At 36.0% G+C, this 24002-nt stretch overlaps 2 protein-coding genes across 4 annotated transcripts in view; one reads left to right on the forward strand and one right to left on the reverse strand.

Annotated features, from left to right (window-relative positions):
• Positions 1-17240, reverse strand: part of abca1b (ATP-binding cassette, sub-family A (ABC1), member 1B) — a 51050-nt gene extending 33810 nt beyond the window's left edge. Inside the window, exons 1-7 of one of the 3 annotated variants that reach the window (XM_052149292.1) lie at positions 17147-17240; positions 15590-15690; positions 13384-13477; positions 7312-7453; positions 7022-7140; positions 2888-3009; positions 2119-2310 (exon numbers count right to left, since the gene is read on the reverse strand). In XM_052149292.1, coding sequence (XP_052005252.1) covers positions 2119-2310; positions 2888-3009; positions 7022-7140; positions 7312-7453; positions 13384-13477; positions 15590-15655 — 735 coding nt within the window. In that variant the 5' untranslated portion in view covers positions 15656-15690; positions 17147-17240. Of the gene's footprint in view, positions 1-2118; positions 2311-2887; positions 3010-7021; positions 7141-7311; positions 7454-13383; positions 13478-15589; positions 15920-17141 lie in introns of those variants that run through there. The other 2 variants (XM_052149294.1, XM_052149293.1) reach the window with 2 other exon arrangements.
• A 6110-nt stretch (positions 17241-23350) lies between these two features.
• The window catches only part of slc44a1b (solute carrier family 44 member 1b), a 53954-nt gene continuing 53302 nt past the window's right edge, over positions 23351-24002 (forward strand). The window contains exon 1 of the mRNA XM_052150218.1: positions 23351-23483. The gene's annotated coding sequence lies outside the window, so the exon portion shown is untranslated. The remainder of the gene's footprint in view (positions 23484-24002) is intronic.

Below are 24002 nucleotides of genomic sequence, written 5' to 3' on the forward strand. Positions count from 1 at the left end.
AACCAATAATCATTACCACAAGGAGGTTACCCCATGTGACTCTACCCTCCCTAGCAACCGGGCCAATTTGGTTGCTTAAGAGACCTGGCTGGAGTCACTCGGCACGCCCTGGATTCGAACTCGCGACTCCAGGGGTGGTAGTCAGCGGCAATACTCGCTGAGCTACCCAGGCCCCCAATTTTTTTCTATATTCATATTTTTCCTATCCCAGTTTATTATGCAAAGAAAACTGTAAGCCATTAGTAGGTTGATTTCCCTGAAAATCTTAAACACTGTGGCACTACTAAAACATTGCTCTGTTTGTCTGAACATCCGGCATGAAACGGCAAACTTGGCTTAACCAATGGCATGAGTCTGTGGTGGGACAAACGGCATGTCAACCAACGACAGGTGGTTATGTTCATTCCATGCATTCGTGGTGCCATCACCTATTCACACAACCAAAGATAACCAATTTATCCACAATAGTATATACTGCACTATACTTTCCTAGAATCCCAATGTTGAGTTACAATCAGCTCTTGTTGATTAACGTGATCGATGAGACACCCCGGCATGTGTGATTTCATGACGTGTGAAAATGTGGAACAGAAGAATGGAAGCCTCTGTTGCGTGTTGCTGCCGTTCCTCCAGGCTATATATTAAGGTAGGTATGTACGGCAACAGGCAACAACATGAATCATCCCACGCTGTTCCTCTTCTTGCAACCCGCTCACTTTCTTTCTTTCGCCACTATCTTTTAGCTTGATTTGTGTTTGTGTTTTACCACAATGCACGCCAATGATTAGTCACCTGGTGCTGTTTTTCATAACTCAAATACAGCAACGGATGAGGGGTGGATGGCATTGAGCTGATTGGTGAGATAAGATGATGAACTCTTCTCACGAGTGGACAATGAGTGGACTTTATCAGCCAACAGTTTAATGTACTCTCTTTTCTGAACATATCCAGGTCTCTAGCTTGGTCAGTAGGTTATCTTGAAGGATCCATTTGTTTTATGGTATTAAATAGTTGGGATTTTTAGTTAAAAAACATAAGACCAGTTACCCTCTGGGCCATAAAATAAATAGCATCCAATCTGGATACTCTTACTAGAAAGGTACTGTGGCAGTAACATAGGTCAGTAATGGTAAATTATGGTCATACCATGGTACTGCTTGATGACCATATTCATATAGCATGGTACTTCAATGGTAGGGAATTCTGATGATTCTTGATAACAAGCAAGTCTATTCTTATATAAATATTTTTTCCTCAAAATAAAAGTTTTACCCCAAAGAGATTTTTTTATTTTAGTTATAACTTTTTTGTCTTTTGATGAAAATGTCCTTTAAAAGGTACAGTATGTAACAATTTTCGCCCTTTTTATTTTTGCCAATTTGTGGACGGCTTGTAATGCAACTTTAAAAATGAGCTCTTCCTGGACTTCCTAGGTTGCCTATTAAAGTCTGTAGACTGATTTTCATGTGGGAGCGGATCGGTTTTGCCGGGAAAAGCCAAATGATGTGACGTTTATGTGCGCTCCCGAGAGCCTTGCCTCAGTGTTTCTCTTCCGCTATTCAACAGCGACAACAAACAGCAACACTAGGTAATCTTAGAGATGGAATCCAGCAAATGTCCAACTTCCAGCACAACACTGACTCCTACACAAACCAAAAAAGCCATTTTGTTGGCTGATCACTGTTTTGGCTGATGCTTGTTCGCTCGCGTTTCTATGGAGTGTGAACGAGCGTGAGCATGAGCAACAGGTAGCTGGCTGCAGTTCACTAAATGGCCACAAGTGTCATTAACAACGAAGGTTTCTGAATCTTATATACTGCACCTTTAAATTAAGTCAATATCTGTTGTGAATTCCTCATGTTTAGACAGTTTAGGATATTGAGTTATATGTAGCACAATTTTAAGGAAACTGTGTATTCACAACCCAAGTTACACATTCTGACTAGAACGTAACTTAGTTTATGTTCAAGTCTGAAGTGTTGGGGTGAAAATGTCGCAGATTACCCGAATTCACCCAATTATAATGCTACTGTAATGGTATTACCATGGTATGTCTTTGGTAATTGGTAAACCATTTATCAAAGCAGTTCACTTTGATAATTGTACCAGGTTTCTTACCCTAATAGGTTTGAGGAAATCCAGGTTGGACTTGAAGTGTATCTCGGCCTGGTCCAGCCAGGTTTTAGAAGACTTGCAGATGGTGTCCTGAGTGATTCTAGCCACCCGCTTGTCTGAGAAGGTCACAAAGTCTTCAAGTGTGGTGGAGCTGCACATGTCCCTCAGATGGACTCCAAAACCTTTGATCAGCACCTAAAAATATGAGTAGGATCAGTGATAAGTAGTGAGGGCCAGATAAGAAGAGGAATATTGAGAGGAGCTGCTCATGTGACCCAAGAGTTTCTTATCAGGAGAGGGACATTATAAATCACTTGGCCTAGATGTCCTGCATACACATTCTGAGGGTACATTAGGGTAAAACTGGGCAGCATTTAGTCATTTTGTGTTAACAGAAGTTTATGCCACAAGGGCATGTTATACGGATAGCAACTGTTGATTCACAAACAAAAAATTTAATTGGGACAATTTGCCCAAGCCAATTTGGCCGTTGAAATTTAAGACATTATTCAAGCTTGGCCAATGACACCAAATTACATCAGCTCCCTTTTCTCTAAAGGCCTGGGTATACTTCTTTTTTGTGCATTCTGGAACCAATACTGTGCATGGAGCGATCCGCAATGATGCCAAACGAAGTATACTTTGGCAATGTGTCAAGTTTCATACGCAATGGACTATTTTTATGGTCCTTTTTAAATCCCCATATGACAGAACAAACATTTTTGGGTGAACTAACATTTCACACACACTAATATTGCTGTTACTTGCTCACCTTTTCTAGATTCACATCAGCATCCAGAATATTCTTAACAGAATGCTGGGAAAGGGAGGTGTTTTGTTGGAGAAATGTGGACAGGGTCTCGTTTTCACGGAGGAAGTCCTTCAGCTTGAAACCTGAGGACAGATATACCACTTTAGTGTGTGTGTGTGTTAAGGAATGTCTTTCAAAACCTCCATTCAATGGCTGTACTTATCAGTTTTCAGCAATTTGACCAGACTTTACATTTCAGCAGAACCACCTCCACATTTTAGGATTAATTTTGGGAAACACACCCCCTTTTCCATCAGTTTGCTTTCAAGTTGCATTCCTTCCAGAGACGTCAAACTTTTGTTTGTGAGTACATGCACTCACATGTTGAATTTTAGTGGTGTTCAGTGAGGTATAGAGCCATTGAGACTGTACACACACTGTCCTACTCTCCTTAAATTTCATTCCTCTTTGAAAGTTCAAGTGCATGTCTGAGCAGGCCAGGTAGTGTGGTTCAGCTGGGTGTGGAAAGAAACATCAGCTGATTCATCGTGTGAGAGGGGTTGAAAAAAACCTCCACAAATCCATAAAAATGGGACAGGAGTTGCACAAGACTCCCCTTCTTTCCTAAATTTGCGGCATTAACTCCTTTGTCATGTGTAAAAACAAACTACAATTTTACATTTACATTTACTCTTTTTCACAGTATATGCATACACCTAAAATCTCATACCTGTGTATGTGTATGCTTGTTTTAAGTGTGGTCATTCACACCTGCCTAACAACTACCTGCTACCAACTCACAGCCCTCACCCAAAGCAACCCAACAGTCTCGATGTCTTCCTTCTGTGCTGTTCAGAGAAACAAAGACTGGAAGTGTGTCCAAACTCATCTCTGCTGGAGAGGGCCAAAACCCCCCAGGAGGTTGAGGATTCCTAAACTATTCAAACCCATTCTCACTAATCATTCTTTTGAAAAAGGGAAAAGGGGGTAGGAGTAGTCAATTGGGTTTGAGAGGACATGTGCAAGGAACTTCTGTTAGGTTATGGCCAATTGCATTTGAAAGGTATTCTAGAGAGGACAGGTATGTGCAAGTTCAAAATGAGAAGGTCTACAGATTGCAAATGAGCTGTGGTGAAGTCACATGATAAATGTTTGGAGTTCTTCCAATAAGTAAGCAGATGGGATATACCACACAATGATTTATGCAAAAGAGTTACATAATGCAGGGTTTTCCGAAGCCCATTCCACAGATCCTTAATTACATTTTCATTCACATGTGTAAAAAAAAATAAAACATTATAACCTATTTATTATTGATAACCTTAAAGTTTGCAAATGTAATCTGTGGCAACTATATGGGTAGCTAAGAAAACATTTACATGTATTAAATTTGTGTGACTTAAAGATGCTGTAAGTGGCCACGGACACATTCTTTGATCAATCAATGAGAAGATTTTGATATGCTTTCTGCCTGTCAATAATTTTGGACATTCTCATAGTGTAGTAGTTGAAGTGGAACATTCAGATTTAATATCAGATTCATAACAGTTGTTAGCCGAGGGCTCTATTTAGCTGCTGTTGTGCATGACAACCGTGAGAAGATGCACTGCTCTACTGTTCAGTGGTGATCTCAACACTATATTTGCATGATGGTGTTTTTGGAAAGCGGGGGTGAGAGTGTCTAATTTAACGGCTCAGTCTCATGGACGTGGAAGTTCCAGAACGGCAAAAATCACTTACAGCACCTTTAAGGCTAGAGTATACAGTACTTCAGTTTAAGAATGGTCGAGAGCTCAAGCCTTTCAAACTATACTCTTTTGACTGCGAGCCTGTACGAACGAATTAAGGCCAAAATATTCTTCATGTTTCGTGCACAGCGTGCATTTCGCAAATTTCGTTATCGGCAAAATCAAACAGCATAGTTTTTCAAGTCACGCAAACAGTCCGCTTCTTTGCAGGTCGTCGCACATGCGCCATTTCTAAAAGAGTATTAAAATACAGTTAAGATGTATGAGATGTATTGAGATGACAACATGTACATCAAGTGCACTGTGCATGATACGTAGTGGCTTGGGGAAACCAAAGTATACTTAACCTTTACAAGGCATTTATTGTAGCCTATACATTTTATCAGTACTGGAATTCTACAAGAATAGTGATACAAGTCACAGGTTAAGCTTGGGCCTCAATATGTCAAAGAGAATACCAGACAAACTATAAAAGAATCCCAAATCATTAAAGTCTAGACCAGAGAATTTGAAGCACAGATATACTTGTCAGGTCTTTTGTGTCCTTTAAGCCTAATACAGCTCTTGGCTTGTTGGATATAGAAAGACTGTCCTCATATTTTTGGTCTACATGTTTTGAATGCAATTGTAACCCATTATGAGACTTAAATAAAAGCAGATATTTGAAGTTCTTTGGGAATCCAGAATCACATTAATCATAGCAAATTATCTCTGTGTTATTGGGTTCAAGCGATAACTATAACCATAAACCCAGTAAACTATTTTATGTTTGTTGCCATCATTTGTACTTAAAAGAAAAGAATAAAGACAAAAATGAATGAGATCGCAGCACGTGGAAGCTGCGATAAGCTTCACAATGACTGGAATTTGAGTTCAAAGCATTCCTATTGTCATGCAGGATAGACAATGTTAAAGCTTTAATTTGAACAGGTGGACTGACTGGGCTCAATTCACTTAAGATTTTCCACATTTTGTGCTCTCACATTTGACTTAACCCCTAAACTGAACAGTTATAAAGCATCATACTAAAACATTTCAGATTATTTTTGAGACACAAGTTTCAATTCCAAATGGCATTATGCACCAAACCCTATCCCCCACTTCCCCCATTTCCTGTCATCTCAATACAAAATAAAGTCAAAAAGGGGCAAAAACACCAAAAATAAATAATATTTAATTAAAACATACAACTTCTAAAAAAAAATGCTCTTTTATTCACATTTTGTCATTTTTTTGCTATCATTAAAGAAAATAAAAAAACTAAAAAGAAACTAGTTTTCTAAATTGTTCTTACATTCTTAGTTTCTGTCGGTTTCCTGAGTACGGCAATCAATAAAAAAAAAACTTAATGAGATAAATTGATAAGATGAGGGGCATTATGGAATTGTTGTGAGTTACATTGCCTTTTGGGAGTGTATTCGGGTTACCTGAGAACCTTTGGATCAATACCACTACTTTCTGTCTGTTTACACATCTTCTCTCTTTACATTATCTGTGCACCTCTAAAGATAACAATGAAATATTATCTACTCATTTCACTCATCATCACTGAGCTAAAAAATGTAATCTTTGAACTGTAGCAAGCGTACTTCTATCTTCTATTCAATACATGTTCGAAATTGTTGGTCCAGACATGCTGTGTAACCTCCTCCATTAGATTAAAAATCACTTAGCGTGAGAAGAGAAGTCTGGAAAGAGCCGTTTTGTACTGCTTACCCAGCATACGCTAAGTGAGCAGAGCAGGTAATGCCAGAAGATTGCATTCTGGGTTCGTTTGTCTCATTTGCACCCACACAAGCCCTGACACTGACTTGCCACAGCTTGTATGCAGGTTTTGATCTTTTGAGCCACCCACCTCCTGTCCCAGTGGAAAATTTCACTATCACAACAAATCCTCAAAGATTGATGGGCTTCAACCTTTAACATTTACAAGGATTTACTGTGAATTTGAATGAGTCACGTTGGGCTATCAGACAACACATTGCTGACAGGCAGGAACAATTGCTGAGGACATTTCAGACAAGAAACATTAAAGGAGTAGTTCCACTAAATATGAAAATTCTGTCATTTTTATGTCTCGTGTTGATTTGTTGAAAAACCATATAGCTTTCTCTCTTCCATGCAACACAGATGTAGCAGTTCTGATCATGCTTTGCTTTTAAATACAATACAAATTGTAAGGACTAATTTTAATGTACTCTTATGGTGCTTTTTGGTGCCCTAGGCACTTTATGATTTTACTGTGCATTCTATGTTCATCTCCTTTTGTTCCATGTAAGGAAGTTAGCCACACAGGTTTGCAACTATATGAGGTTAAGAAGATGATAGAATTGTAATTTATTAGCTGAATCACTCCTTTAAGACTATGTGATTAAGTTTTCATTCTAGGCCAGTCTACTGTACTCACTATCTGTGTTGTTTTGCATGACTTTTACAGCACTGATGAGTTCCTTGAATCCATCTAAACTCTTGTCATTTTGACTGTACAGTAATATCTTCTTGGCATCAGAAAACAGGCGTGAGATTCTGAAAAAGATGTTTGAAATCCAAATTACTACCTGAAAAATCATGCATCACTACCAACTGACACAGTTAATTTCCCAAGTTGCACTCACAGCTATGAATCACATTTAATTGACCATATTAGAGCTGATATTTATACTTTTTCGAAATCTTCAGCTGTAGGCAACAACTTACATGGAATCGTTGAAGTTCCCAACAACTCCCGGAGATTCCCCAGGGGTGGGGTGTCGGAAGCACGGATTGTTGGCATTACACACGATGCCCTGGATCCAGGGCAGGGTCCCCGCTGAGGGCATGGCTTTGTTGGGAAAGTGGCCTGTAACAAACAAAGAGACAAATCAAAGGAGACAAAATTAACTACCGCATTCAAGAGCAGTGAAAAGAGTTTCCACATTATTTCACCAACCACGCTTACATATTCAGGTCTTTAGAGACCCGGCACTTATATCTTTCACAAATGGATCTACAAAATGCCCAGATAGTGTCAGATTTTCTAAATATTTTCAAGATAATTATAAAATAATATTTTCATATAATTTCATGTTTTATTTATCATATATCAAAGAGGTAATGCAACAAATCAGGACAAATCTAGAACAGGATTCATTACTTGCACACTGAAATTTCTTGAGACGAAACTGACTGTCAAAAACATATTGAGCTACACATAACACACAATCTACACATATGTAATGTATGTGTAACTTATGTGTGGCTTATATGTATTTTCTCAGGCACTTAATGAGTCTAAATAAATGCACAATGTACATAATTTCATTAGAACACCCAAATGACAATAGTCATATCACACTGTTCATTTGTTAAGGCCTGTTCACACTGAACCCGTTTTTTTGGTACGAATGTTCGCTTGTATGGAAACAACGGATTCTGATGCCACTATTCATACTGTGTCCAACAAATCATCCTCCGACAATCCAAAGGTTTTTTATGGAGAGTGTGCAAATTTTTTTTCTTCGGACTGCAATGAAAACTGACTGACCAATGAGATAAGAGATTTTTGTCAGTCAGTGCAGCTGCTCAATCCAGCGAGTTTATAATATATGCATCATATTTTATACTAAACTGTTATCCTTAATGCACGCTCTTGCACGTGTATTTATATCACTGTAACTTGTGTTATATTATCCAGACATTATAAAATGAGAAGTTGGATTCTGGAGTCCGTTTGGTAGATACTCGTAGATAAATACATGTGCACATATAAATAGGACATATATTTACACAACAGCGCTCTTTCCTCATCTCACTCGTATAAAAAACACAGACAATATATTCCTCAAAATGCATCCACACCATAGAAAGAACATAATGAAACAGTTATGCTGAATTAGGTAAATAAATGCTATATTAATCTATACAAGCTGAAGGTGCGGACAGGAGACTGTATGACAACAGCACCGCTATTGTACAGGAGTGAAATAATTGTTCATTTCATGTTTTTACGGACTCGGGTGTGAAGTGACCTTCCGTTGAGTAAGAAAAAACATGTATAATAGTATGTGTGCAGTTGTTTGGAATACTGATAATTCACAGCTTTTGTTAATTCACTGTTGTATAGAAAAGCAACGTGATATAATATTTATTTATCGAATATAGTATTCATTTCTATTTTAATAAACAAAGAAAAAGATATTATGTGATAGTAAACTTACACTCACTGAGCACTTTATTAGGTTGTGGAGCGGAGGGGGGCGGGGCCAGGCTAGAATGTCGCACGCCCGGTCCCCAATCAGCCTGATGGGTGCGCGAGGGATAAAGGTGGCCGGTGACGACGGTTCGAGAGAGAGAGAATTACGGGCATGTCCATCGTGTGTGTGTGTTTATGTTTGTGCTTTTGGTTTAAGTTTCTATTAAATTATTATTTATATTGACAAGCCGGTTCTCGCCTCCTCCTTGCCCATCTTAACCCCCTTACATAGGTACACCTGTAAATCTACCTATTCATGCGATAACCTAATCAACCAATCGTGTGGCAGCAGTGCAGTGCATAATATCATGCAGATATGGGTCAGGAGCTTTAGTTAAATGTTCACATCAACCATCAGAACGGGGAAATTTTTTGACCTCAGTGATTTCGACCGTAGCATGATTGTTGGTGCCAAATGGGCTGGAGTTTTTCCGTAACTGCTGATCTCCTGGGATTTTTACACACAACAGTCTCTAAAAACATCCAGTGAATGGCAGTTCTGTGGATGGAATTGATGAGACAGGTCAACGGAAAATGGCCAGACTGGTTGGAGCTGGAAAAAAAGTCTACAGTAACTCAGATAACTGCTCTGTACAATTGTAGTGAACAGAATATCATCTCATGTCGAACCTTGAGTCGGATGGGCTACAACAGCAGAATAATTTTATTAGGACCATAGTGTTCCTAAAGTGCTAAATGAGTGCATATACAGATGATACAAAATAACCATTAAAATATAATTTATGGAAGTGCAAAAAAATACATAAAAAAATAACACTCTTACATACCTAGGGGCTCTTTTGATTCTTAAGCCATTATAAAAAAAAAATGTGTTACACTATTTATAAGCGAGAGACTGAGGAACACTTAAGAGGTTTGGCTACAACTCCAAAAAATGGATGAGGTACAGGAGGTGGAATCAGGTCCCGGGTCTCTAAAGACCCAAGGTATGTATATAAGAGTTGATGTATTGACAGCTAAATAAAATGTATTTCAGTGGTTCTCAACTGGTGGGTCACGACTAAAAAACTGGGTTGCAGGTCTGTTCTAATATGGTGATAGACAGCAGGGAAAATCAATGCTAAAATGAATCCAGCCATATAGTCGTGCATAGTTTGGAGAGCAAATATAAATAGGCTTATGAACTTTTTAAAATGGAGGAGAATTGAATCAAACTCTACGGAATTAACCTCTATGGTACTTTGACACAAATTCAACTGTTACTTGGTAGAAGCCAGATAAATTAGGCAGGTGTCAACATAGGCGGGTTGCGTGACATGCCCACTTCTTCGAAAACCTTGAACAAAACAATACAAGGTAAAAGAAAATGCAACCCAGATTACATATCTGTAGTTGATTATTCATTGTGCTAGAGTCATTTTTCCTATTTTGCCTGTGATGTTAATAATTTTGCTTATTGTTGGGTCCAATCAGTTTTTACCTAATAAAAAATGTTGGTACTGTGTTGGGTCACCGCTTGATTTTAAATGCTAAATCTGGGTCCTCAAGCAAAACCAGTTGAGAACTACTGGTGTATACGATTAAACCAACATAATCAAGACACTGACATCTGACAAGACAACTGTCATCAGATATCAGACTCTTCATCCCTGGAGAATGCATACTCGAACAGGGGACCTTATAGAATGATTACCTAAGCGGTATGTCTGACCTATGTCCTCCTGTATCACTGCTATTTCTATAATGAGTCAAATATGTAGGTCTGCTATCAGTCAACCATGAGACTGCCAGCTGCTCCACTGCTGAGCACAACAAAGATAAGATAACTCTTAAAACATGAAGTAATCAATTCATAGGGGGAATTTGTTCCAAATGTAGAAAATGTTTGAATATATTTCTCTCTCACCTGTCGTATTTCACTTCAAAATCAAAAGAAAAAAAATTATATATATATATTTCTTGAAGAAAATAAAACCTATTTTATTTGTATTACTTTCATGCAAACAAAATCTCCACTACGAATAAATTATGATTTATTATTTAAAAATTATAATTTAATAACATTTAATTATTTATTATTTTAATTCTCAAGCATTTATACATCATGACAGTAATTGTTGTACTGCAGATTTAACACAAGACTACATTTTATAGCTGTAATTATTTTACTGTAATACATTAAACAATTACTATAATGCTTAAATGTCATGAAAATAATATCAAAATGCAAAAAAATCTTAATGGTCCTAAAATGGGCTTCATTTTCTTTATAGCTATGTTTTTCGTAAGATTCACTCAATATTCTAATAATACTTTCCCTAATTCGTGTGGATACAACTTAAAGCACTTAGTAATATTGTCAGTTTAGGAATCTTAAATTGATTATTTCTGGACACTGTGCAAAGTGCTTTGTGTCCATCTAATCGCATCAACGTGAAAGAATGCAACGTGCCCGCACTCACATACAACAGGATACATAGCAAACCTTTTCGTCCATCAGCACACAAATCCCGACATTAAGGAGAAGTGAAATTATACAAAGAAGAGTCCTTCCTGTTTCCTGTCAAACCATAGTTGAAGCACATAAACAAATGTGACTATTTGGACATCACCATGATCACATGATCAGGACTCACATTTCCACAAAGAAGAATAGAAAGTCCATAACCTCACGAAACTCATATTCATTAAAGGGATAGTTCACCCAAAAATGAAAATTCTCTCATCCTTAACTCACTCTCATGACATCCCAGATGTGTAAGACTTTCTTCTTCTGCAGAACACAAACAAAGATTTTTAGCAGAATATTTCAGCTCTGTAAGTTCATAAAATGCAAGTGAATGGTGACCAAATATTTTTAGGCTCCAAATAACACATAAAGGCAGCATAAAAGTAATCCAAATGACTCCAGAGGTTAAATCCATGTCTATAAGGTTATCTAATTGATTTTGTGTGAGAAGAGATCAAAATGTAACTCCTTTTTCACTGTACATCTTTCCATTGCAGTCTGTAGGCATGATCGTGATTTCAAGCTCTGTTATATTTCCTGGTGCTTGACGCACGCGCTAGTTGGTGCTAGGAAGTGTAAACGAACATGAAATCATGATCGTCAAGGAGCCTGATGATGTCAAGATGTGCAGTGAAAAATTAAGTTATGTTTTTGTCTGTTCTCACCCAAAACTGACTGGATCACTTCAGAAGACACTGATTAAACCACTGGAGTCGTATGGATTACTTTTATGCTGCCTTTATGTGCTTTTTGGAGCTTCAAAGTTTTGGTCACCATTCACTAGCATTGGACAAACCTACAGAGTTGAAATATTCTTCTAAAAATCTTAATTTGTGTTCTACAGAAGAAAAGTCTTACACATCTGGGATGGCATGAAGGTGAGTAAATGATGAGAGATTTTTCATTTTGGGTGAACTATCCCTTTAAGTTTCCATAGCTGTATATACAACATAGCCTACAATGCAATGTGAATAGTATAAATTCATTTTGTTTTCCTCATTTGGATAAAAACATCTCCTAAATATATACATTTAAACTAATATAATATAAAATAAAGGGAAGATTCAACTGGTCAGGAACTGTGTATAAAATTATTTAATTGTGTGCCATTTTCATGAATAATATACACAGAGCAGGGCAACGTCTTTATATAGAACTTTTCCAATGAGATTAGAAAGGCAATTAAGCACTATCAAAGTACTAAATAAAGACTGTACAAAAAGATAATGAATATAAATATATGTATACTGTATACACACAATATAATTGATGCACGTGGTTTTACAAGTTAGGAAAATCAGTTTTTTCCATGCATTTATGCAGTAACTGACAAGTTTAATTTAATATTCTCTGCATTTCCAGTTTAAATGTGCCCTAAACTGTGGCAATGATGATCATTTTGTCTATTGGGCACACTTTAAATCCAAGCATGTCCCTGATAGCATCTCCCAATCATTCTAAACATCATCTCTGACCGACAGATCACTGATTACTACAGTTATCAGTCAGAACTCATAAAACACCTTGCAATCTTGACATATATGATAATGATAAATAGAGTTCAGTGATGGCACAAATCATAGATATCGAACCTGCATTTTCCATGCAACATGAATTTATGTTTTGTAATCAAGTGAATGTAAAAATGAGTTTGCACAGGATCAACAATAGTTGCACTGCACAACCAGTTGATATTCTTGATTAGATCTTGCTTTGCAAAAAATAAGTGGGAGCCATTTCTTTTTCCAATGCCAAGTCAGGAGTCTGAGTTAAAAAACAAAAACTAAAAACAAAAAAAAACAAAACAGGTACTGTAATTGTTACTGCATTGTATGGACACAGCTTCACTTCTAAACAGTTTTCACTGTGTTTGTTTACTGTAAAAAAAAAAACATTTTGAATTGAAGAGTCTGATTGAGTTGAATTGAAGTGATGTAAAAATATACAACCTGCAATGTTCATTCCACTTTTTAACCACTTTGAAACTCTGAACATGCATAAAATTGAATAGAATTGTTTTTGACTGTGTACATTTAAATACATAGAAAAAAGAGGAGTTTGTACTCACATTCATGTTGTTCATAAGGTGGGTAGTTCAACCTCACAGAAATCAAGATGAAGAATATAAATAGAGGCCATACAATCTCCGTCAGTAGTTGGAGCTGCACGAGGCAAACACAGGGGGTCAAAAACAGTCAGCGTTTTCTTTAAAGTGCAGACAATGGAGTACATCAGCGTCTCGCTCAATAACAGATCTTTTAAGAAAAAGCTCTCAGTCTCTAATGTGCCCTCATGTCTAAAGTAAGGGCCTCTGGTCTACTGACGTCAAGGGCAAGTTTTTATTAACAACATTTATTATTAATACATAACAGAGGATCAATCAGACTCTCTAGATATAGTATGTATATAGAGAAGCATCCACTGGGAGCAAAGTGTCACCAAGGCAAGTCTATTAAGAGCCAGTGGATAATGGAAGAGACATGACTCCTGTATCTCCAGTCAGTGAGTATGTTTGAGGGTAATGCTTATTTATCTGAACCAATAAAACAGTACATGTATCAGTGATGTGTTGTTCAAATCTTAAAAACTAAGTCTATCACGCAGGGTTTTCACACTGTCAAGTAACCCAAGACATGTGCTTCATATTGTGGTAACAGCTAAACTCCAGTCAGAATATTGACAACAATTTTTCACTACATGGGCTTACTCCAAATAAAAAAGCATTGATGGATTAGATCAGGTAGAAATAGCTCCTTAAAGTAACAATTGCAACTGTTTTGGTAACACTTTACAGTAAGGTTCCATTGGTTAACATTAGTTAATGCATTAGGCATCATGGACAAACAATGAACAATAGCATTTATACATTTTTATTAATGTTAGTTAATAAAAATACAATTGTTCATTGTTGGTTCATGTTAGTTCATAGTGCATTAAATAATGTTAACAAATACAACTTTTCATGTTAAAATGTATTACTATATGTTAAAATGAACATTAACTATATTAGTTAAATGTTTAATAAGTACATTTCATTGTTAGTTCATGTTTACTAATTTTGTTAACTAATGGAACCACTTTTTTTTTTTACAGATTTCCTAAGCATATCCCTACACTATTAAAGATTTTCTCGTCAAAAAACAGTAAAGAACTGGCAGCAGGGTTGCCAGCATGATACTGTAAAATCAATTACTGTTTTTGCAGCTACAGTATACAACTGTAATTTAGCAGCATATAGCAGTCAAATTACACACTATATACTGTTGTTGAAATTAACAGCTATGTTCCCAGCATGCACAGCGGCATGAAGAAATTACTTAAGAATGTTTCTATTTACTGGTTTATTTTTATGTTGTTTTTGTTGTAGTCTAAGTTACTTGAATTTTAATGTTCAGGTTTTACTTTTTAAAGTAAAAGTATGTTTGTTAATTATCACCATTGTAGCGTTTTGTATTCCGAGAGTTGATATCTGTGTCTTGATAACAACAAGAGTTATGCTAGTAATTAAACTAGTCTCTTCAGTGAGTCTGCTCTTGATCTCCCAGAATGCAACATTTTCAACTGCAAACTACTGTATTTAAGAATCACTGCAGGAATTTGGCCGTAAATTTACAGCAATTTTTTATAGTGAAAGATCCATGAGAGAGAAGCATTACGTTTAAATAGTGCAATGAAATTATTATAATGACTTAACAGGCCAGTTATTATCAAATGTAAACAGCTCAACGTTACAGGAATGCACTTTCAGAAGTAAAAAAGTGATAAAAATGTAGGTAAATCAAAAATGACTAAAAAGTTTTAATCAGCAGTGACATAAAATTCATAAATACAAATGAATCTCAACCACACTGTAAAAAGTGGTAGCCTGCAACTTACATTAAGGTGCTATTTCTACTTGATCTAACCCTAAAAATTAGTTTTGTTGATGTAGTCTAATGTATTCAGGTTGATTCAGTGATGTTAAATAGTATTTTTACTTGAATAAAAACAGTTAATTTAGATGTTAACACTTGAAAAATATTTTTGGAACACGTAACCCGGAGTGTGGAAAAGGTCTATTAGGAACATGTTATACTTGTCTGTTCATGATTACTGAATCAGACACGATTGTTCCATTTCTGAGAATAAAAGTGCCCTAACGTTGTATCTCCAAAATCTTGAATGTAAAATACACAGAAAAGCTATGTTTCTATCTTTCTATGTTTCTACACATAGAAAGAGAGAGAGAGAGAAAGAGAGAGGGAGAGAGAGAGGGAAAGTTGTGGTTTCCTTACCGTTTGTCTCCTTCTGTAGGTGAAATTCTTCCACAGCAGCAGACCCAGCTGAGTGGAGACAGACATCTTCACTCGGGTCCCTCTTCACTCTCAGCTCTCAACTGCAATGATACACCGAGGACACGCAGATTGAAAAAGGCCTCCAGCAGCGACCAACAGAGCAGCTCAAAAGTCCAGGACAAAGTGCAGCCTCCTATCTGACTTTCTGCCACTCACTCACTCACTCTATCACGTCTCATCTCTCCTGCTCTGTTTTGGGGAGGGCCTACTTTTGCTTTCCCAGAATTCCTGGAAGTGATGGACCTTGCAGTATCAGTAAATGATCAAGCAAGGAAATTCACCGGCCATTAGGGTGTCTGGGGTTGTTAGATTCACTCTAACGGCTATGTTTGATCAAAGAGCTTCATTTAAAATGCACAGATTTGCTGGAGGCAAATGTGTGCCCTTGCTAACAACACTATTCAAATGCAAAATGAGTCCACACATCCATGAGTGGTCGTTATTTATCGCTCTCAGTGTTCTCAGTGTTTATGTCCTAAAAATGTTGCTGTGATTTAATGAGCTGGCCAGAAACAGAAGAATCACAAAAGAGACCTCTTTGATTTCTCAGTTCAATCTTCTCCATATGCTTGTAAGAACTCATGCCTGTATCTATGACAAACCAAATGCTTCCTATGATTAATGATTCCATTTGTTATTAAGTAGAATTACAAAAGTGTTTTCCTTGAAGTTCAGCTCAAATCCCATTGAACAGCTGGAAGATACTTTTTATTCCGAGATATTGTCCTTTAGTGTTTTCTCTATGACTCTCCCAATTATGCATTAACAATTATTTATTAATATACTATTTTATACATTTAATTAACTTTTAAATGTGAATTATATACATGATTTATTATGTGTCTATTTTTGTCCATTTACAAATTGGTTTGTTTATTTGTAAAGTAACAGGTTGATGGCACCATTTTTTTTTTCATGTTTAGCCTATGGAGCAAATACATGCTTTTTTCCCCTTTGTTCTTTTTGCATTGGCACCCCTCGACTTCCATACTGTTGCACATACAGTATATCTTTTGATTTCTTTCCCCATCCCAGATGCAGGTGGTAAAAGCTCTCTGAATATCTGCTTTTGTTATTTCAGTCACCTGAGACCTGAACCTTTGTCTGCATGTATCATTGTTCCAGAGCACTTTCCTTTTTGCTCTGATACAGCATGTTTGTCTACTCTTATTATTCATTTTTTCTTTATTTTTCGTTTGCTTTGTTCTTGTAGCATTATGTTAAAAAAAAAAAACTCTGTTTTTCCTCTCATTGAAGGAATTCTTTTGACTACTGTTACGGTCGCTTCCAAAAATATCAAAGTAACTATTATTTACTAGTATTTGCACTGTGTTTAGTATAATGACAATTCAAAAAGTTAAATAAAAGAGGCCAGACCATTTCTATAATATCACTGTACCTTTACAATGACAATAAAGAGCTGGACCCGTTTGTTCGCTACGCACTTCTTAGAAAATACAAACGTTTTCAAAGAAATGAAGCACACATGTACCTTACCCAGACACACTGTTTGACTTCTTTATGGACATTCGCTGCAATCCTTTAAAAACAGCGGTATAGTCCGGTTTGTGACGCACCCGGTCGCTCTCACAGGCTCTGAAGGAGCTTCTGACGCGACTGAAGAGGTTTTATAGCGCATCCGCTCTGCGCGAGCGCTGGGGTTACTGTCGGTCACGAGGATGTGTTTTACTGAATGAACACGTGTTAGCCCAAAACAACTCTTAATGACAAACATATGCTAACAAATGAATGCCATGAAAACAGCACGGGCATGAAACACGTCTTTTCTAAAAAAAAATAATAAAAAAAAAAAACAACTGGGGGAAAAAGGCAAAAAAAATTTTTTTTGATTTTCATTGCTCACAAAACCAGTGCTATCATATATAATTCAAAGTAGAACTGCGCAGATGATGACAATGTACTTATTATATTCACCCTGAACCAATCTTAAAAGCAGGCAGTCTATCAATCAGAGCTGTAAGATTTATTTCATTTATATGAAGCGTTTGCACAGTTTTTCTAACTACATTTTGATGGTATAAGATTAAGTAAAAACTTCATGACATAATATTGATTAAAGTGAAAGTGAGCAAATTTAATTAAGCATTTCAGTTTATACAGTAACATTTATTTACAAATCTGCACACATTACTTAAAAAAAAGGTAAAATTTTAATTTAATATTTATCCTTTTTCATGGACTACATGATGTACAGACGTGTTCCACTGGGAGCCTTAACACATTTTAGAGATTTTGTTTCTTTTTTTACAAACTTGACTTAATTATACTTTAATTTTGCATCTTTCTTTCTTTTCTTTCTTTCTTTCTTTCTTTTAAATCACAAGTGATATTAATTATATTTAGCCTAATCTTTTTTCTTGGGCTTCAGTACAATGACTATATAAAAGCTATTTATTTATTTAATTGTGCATTTCACTATTTTTCTCACATAGTATAAATTTGCCTTTATTCATGATAATTTATGGCCTCCTTTATATATCAAGAAAAGTACCTTGCAAGAGGATCACAATATTTGGGAGTCCTTGGCATGAAAGTGGTAGAAACCACTGGCCCATAAGACAACCTTGCATTACTGGCAATAGAAACTTTAACCTTTGTGCGAACTCCAGGACATTTTTGTCTTTTTCGTTCATTTTGGCTGTGTTAATGCCAACAGCATAAATTTAGCCAAAAGTTTGGGATTGTTTGGGGAATTTTGATATTTCAAACTCGTTCAAATCAAATCAAATCAAATAAATTCAAATCAAATCCTTTTATTGTCACTCAACCAAATACACAAGTGCAGCAGTGGGTGAAAGTCTTGGGCGCGGTTCCAAGCAACATAGCAGTATGACATTTACAATAAACATCTGATTTACACACAACACAGTTTACACATCTTGTTACACAACACAGTATACAATATATAGTATACATAAAATAAGAAGACTGTATAAAAAAATTATATACAATATAGAGTATACAAAATAATATACAATAAAAATACACTGTGTATAATATTATGCTTTCATTTCGGAGCCCTAGCTTCAAAATGTAAATTTTAAATATTTTCCACCAGATGGCGCCACTTTTTTTTCATGTTTAGCCTATGGAGCAAATACATGCTTTTTTCCTATTTTCTGTTTATAGAGCACTAAAGGCCAATTGAATAAACGATGCAGCTAAAATTGTGTGGGTGTGTTGGTATGAATGTCAGAGTGTGATTTGTATGTGTGAGAAATGTGTGAATGTGTGTGTGTGTGTGTGTGTGTGTGTGTGTGTGTGTGTGTGTGTGTGTGTGTGTGTGTGTGTGTGTGTGTGTGTGTGTATGAGCATGTATTTATCTCTTTGTGGGGACCAAATGTCCCCATAAGGATAGTAAAACCCAACATTTTTGATGTTGTGGGGACATTTTGTCAGTCCCCATAAGGAAAACATCTTACAAAACATCTAAAAAATGCAGACAGTTTTCTGTGAGGGTTAGGTTTAGGGTTAGGGGATAGAATAAATAGTTTGTATAGTATAAAAAATATTGTGTCTATGGAAAGTCCATATAAAACATGGAAACCCAATGTGTGTGTGTGTGTGTTGTGTGTAAAAAATAGCAGTGGGATTATGTAAACAAACTGGCATTTAAAGGGTTTACAAAACATTATAATGCATCAAAATCAATGCTGTTGCTAATCACTGAAATATCCCAGACTGTGATTATCCCAAAAAATAAATAATTGTATTAAAATAAATAATTAATTAATAATTTCCCCATTTTGTAGCCTATATGGATAATAAATAATTGTTTGTGTTTTTTTCACAACAGTGGCATTATATAAACAAATGATTAAAGGCTTAAAATCCTGAAAATTAAGGAATTTTGGTTGTTATGTTCACGAATGCTTTTGGTTAAAAAACAAACTGATTGAAAGTGGAAAGTAAATAATATTTATATTATTATAATGGCAGTTTTTTTGACATGGACATTTTTGTCCTCAAAGGATTTCTGAGTAACTTTTTTTATTGACAATTATGGATAAAGCAAAGTTGCGCATCCAGACCTGAACACTTGGTACACAAAATCACCAAGTGTTCACAATCAACAGAATTAGTTTTTATCATGAACGGGAAATTTTTAGTAGAAAATGAACTTTAGACAACACAAACAAGAAGTTACCAAAAAATCAACAATAAATAAATAATCTTACAAACAGTGAAACCATGTAAGCTCATTAATTATTCAAATATGTTGGGAACACCAGCAAAGGTTAAATAAAATGCATTATTATTTTATTTACCAGTGAAACTTTCTCAAATTAGCAAATAAATATAACAAGTTTTTCTACTTTTGGACTGATATATGATGACGCTTTGTAAAGATAACAAAAATACTAAATAATAATTTGTGATGTATATGTATAAATAATAGAATTATGTGACGAGGGGGCAGTCCATGAGTGCTCACGGCCAGCTCCTAATCGGGCTAATCAGCCGAGGTGCGGCTGTTCGAGGGAGAGCGTGCTCGGCTGATTTGCTTGATTGGGGCCGGCCATGCACATTTCTTTCCATAAGAGCAAAATCTGTACATAATTCCAAACTTTTGGCTGCCAGTGTATATAAATTTCTATATATATATATATATATATATATATATATATATATATATATATATATATATACACACACATACATATATATACATTTACCAGGATAGGATGATAGAATTCCTCAGTTTGTTACAGCCTGCGTTTGGCACAACCAATGTTGGCCCCAAAACATCAGAATTGAGACTGAGTATTTAAGCATGTCAGCAACTGTGTTAAAAACTCAACTAACACAGCCAGTGGAATTTCACAAAAGGTTAAGGGTCAATTAAGTTGTTATAGTTTTGATATGGCTATTTTTTCTTTTTTTATCCTATGTGCTGATGGGAAATGGTGCACAAAGGCAAACATGGAGTATTAGGTGACAGACCAGTTATGGGAACAGAAGCAAAGGTCATCTTCCTTTTATCTGACTCAATGTCCAGGTACATATGATTAAGGGTTCATTCTGAATCATGATGTATCCAAAAGATCTCTCATGCTGGCCCGGTATGTATGGTTTCTTTGGTGATCTAGACCAGAATAAGACATATTAATGACACTTATTGTTATTGAAAGAACTTCTTTTCATCCGTATATGGTGATTCATTTATTTGTGAATCTAATTAAATTAAATCAAGTTAAATGAATGATTTACAAACCAGGGCCTGAATTCTCAATAAACCACTTATGGAAACTCAGCTTATCAGATATAATCTAATCTTGTACCATAGCATATGACAAGATTTACTTTCTATATGCCTTGCTATTATCTGTTGTGTCTCTCACATAGTGTTGCAGTGTAGATGCAATGTAGACATTGTGAAAGAAAATGAAATTCTGGACAATCCCGGTGCTGGTCTCAAGCTAGGTCTGGTATGCATTTTGAGGAACTCAAACACTGAGTCATGTACTGTTTAATGATTCTCAAGCGATTGCCAAATAAAAATGAATTGTGTGTTCCAAAAGTATAATTTGATCCATTCTTATGTAAAACTGAATAACAGACAGGGATATGAAACAAGATAATATTTAATCATTATTGTGGAACGAAACACGTTTAATATAACTGTACGAAAGCATGAAATATGTATCCAGATAAGATGATTTATAATATGAACTGTACACAGTTAAATCTAGAATACTGAAACAATAATGCCCTACAAAGCCAAGATCCCAAATCAAAATTGAGTTATGACTGTAAGTGGGTCTCTTAGACTATGATCTGTCTTTTGGCTCAGCAATGCTCAGATTCAGAGAAATGTGAGTTTTAAAATGTCATCAAAATGCTTTGAAGCCAATTTTCTCAGTTTCAGTGTTGGTATAGTTTTTTTTTAAGGATTTGTAGGGCAGAACTGGAAAGTGTAAAAATTAGATCCAGTCGATTCAAGCTGCAGATGACCGTACGTAACCTGTTTTGTAATCTTATTTTCTGGAGGAAAGGTCAACACATCTTATCACTTGGCACAATGCGGCTGCCCCACTCCAGCTGTTGCCACGTACTGCCAACCACTGTCAGCTCCTTCCACAGGAAATAATGAAATATTTCTGCATTTTAAGCAGTTGGTGGAGACAGTGATGATATAACGGAAAACAATATTCAGAAACTGTTGAAACACATGCTCAACGCTTGTTACCAATAATAATAAAAAAAGGATTAGAAATAGCTGCTAATGTTGTTGCCCCAAATTTAAATCTATTATAGTTTAATTTTGCAATCGACAATAAAGACATTTCCCACAGTTTACTGTTCATAGACTACTATTGTTGATAGATGAATATTTAAATTTTTTTTTTTTTCTGTAAATCTCCACTATCACTTTCAAAATATGAAAGAATGTGAAAGTGAAAGTGGAGATTTACAGTAAAAAGGGATTTAAATATTGATCTAAATTAAACCACTGGAGTCATCTGGATTAATTTTATGCTGTATTTATGTGCTTTTTGGAGCTTCAAAGTTTTGGTCACCATTCACTTGCATTTTATGGACCTACAGAGCTGAAATATTCTTCTAAAAATCTTTATTGGTGTTCTTCAAAAGAAAGAATGTCACACATCTAGGATGGCATGTAGGTGAGTAAATTATGAGAGAATTTTCATTTTTGGGAGAACTATCCCTTTAAAGAAGTTTTAAAAGTTTGATGAGCAGATTAGTAAATTTCCTTTATGTTGCTCTCAAGAAGTAGGCACACAGTTTTGTTTCCCAGAGAAGGGGGTCATTCCTCAGCTCTTAGCTCAGTGTAGCCTGCAGGGAAAATACCTGCCACCTTCAGTGTACCCTCTGAATGTAAAAGAGGACTGAAGACTGATTCTTTCTAGAAGAAAACATATCCAGATGCTGGGAGTTAGAAGATTAATATGAACCACACAAATTAGAGTAAAAACAATAAGATCTAAAAACTATAGGTGAACTAATAAACAAGCACAACTTGCTGACTTAGTAAGTGTGTGACAGACATGTCGATGCTGTTTCATCAGATTTAAGGGGAAAGTTCAGGCCACAGGGTTAAAGGAGTTATAACCTTGCCTTGTTTATAAGAGCAAAGCAAAACAGCCTCCTACAGATCTTGTGAAGACTTTGAAATATTTTTTTCACTGTTCTAAAAATATTTGAACATCTGGCAATGAGAGAGTAGGCACCTTTCTGAATATTCCATGAATAAAATAGCTGAAGATCGCACATAAACACAAAGTGCAAGTGCCTATTGAAATGTTTGAGATAAAGTTGGGCCAAGAACCATACTCTGACCCTTGTGAATTCAGGGCCAAGTACCTTGAGAAAATAAAACCTAAAAAATGACAAAACCTAAGTTACAGAATAATAGAATAAAGAATTTTTGCCATCAGTATTTACAGGATTCAACAGGGGAACTGTGCAATCTATGAATAGTGTTTAAAGAGAAGAGGGTTTGAAACATTACTAGTATAATTAATAGTAATTATAATATTATTAATTTACAGGGTCTGAGACCACTATTCTATTTAACATTTCTTTATATGGGTCAATGACACATTTTTATTTATTTATTTATTTATTAAACACACTGAAAATGGCAATTCATACAAAAAACATATTTGTCTACATCTCCATTTTGACTGCATGCATTCATTTCTCCTCTGTGTCACAGATTATTGCATCAATCTCAGACCTCTGCTGATCAGGAAGTACCACAACAACAGCAAACAATTGCATGAGAGATTCACATCGAGCACAAACCCACGCAGCTTAAGAACCACCATATCAACGACAAACAATTGCAGTAAGTCATGGCATCCGCTCATGTTATTTTTCCTGTATTGCATGCCACATGTTTACTAAAGCTTCTTCCATCATCATTGAGGGATTTACATGTAATAAATGTAATGAATTAGTCAGGCTGACAGAGAAGGTTAATGAGTTAAAGACACACATCTGAACGCAAGTGGAGAAACTGATAGATACTGTTTCGGATGTGGTTAGAACAGCGAGCAGCACACACACATTGTTCCAGCTGTAGAGCCCACGCAGCAGGACATTTGAGTGAGGTCTCGGCAGCATACTCGCTCAGCAAAGCGACACCACTCTCCTGTTCGGGTTTCCAATCTATTCTCCCCACTCAGTGATGCATCCACTGAGAATCATGTTGAAAGCACCCTTTATATGAGATTCTATTGTAAGGAACATGGAAATAGCGACTCCAGCCACTATTGTTAAATTTACAAGTGCTGGCTAATGCTAAATATAGATTTTCTAAAATTGTTATTTATGTCAGTACTAACATGTCAGAATTCGCCAATCA

The sequence above is a fragment of the Xyrauchen texanus genome, chromosome 19 (genome assembly GCF_025860055.1).
Source record: "Xyrauchen texanus isolate HMW12.3.18 chromosome 19, RBS_HiC_50CHRs, whole genome shotgun sequence".
Taxonomy (NCBI): Eukaryota; Metazoa; Chordata; class Actinopteri; order Cypriniformes; family Catostomidae; genus Xyrauchen; species Xyrauchen texanus.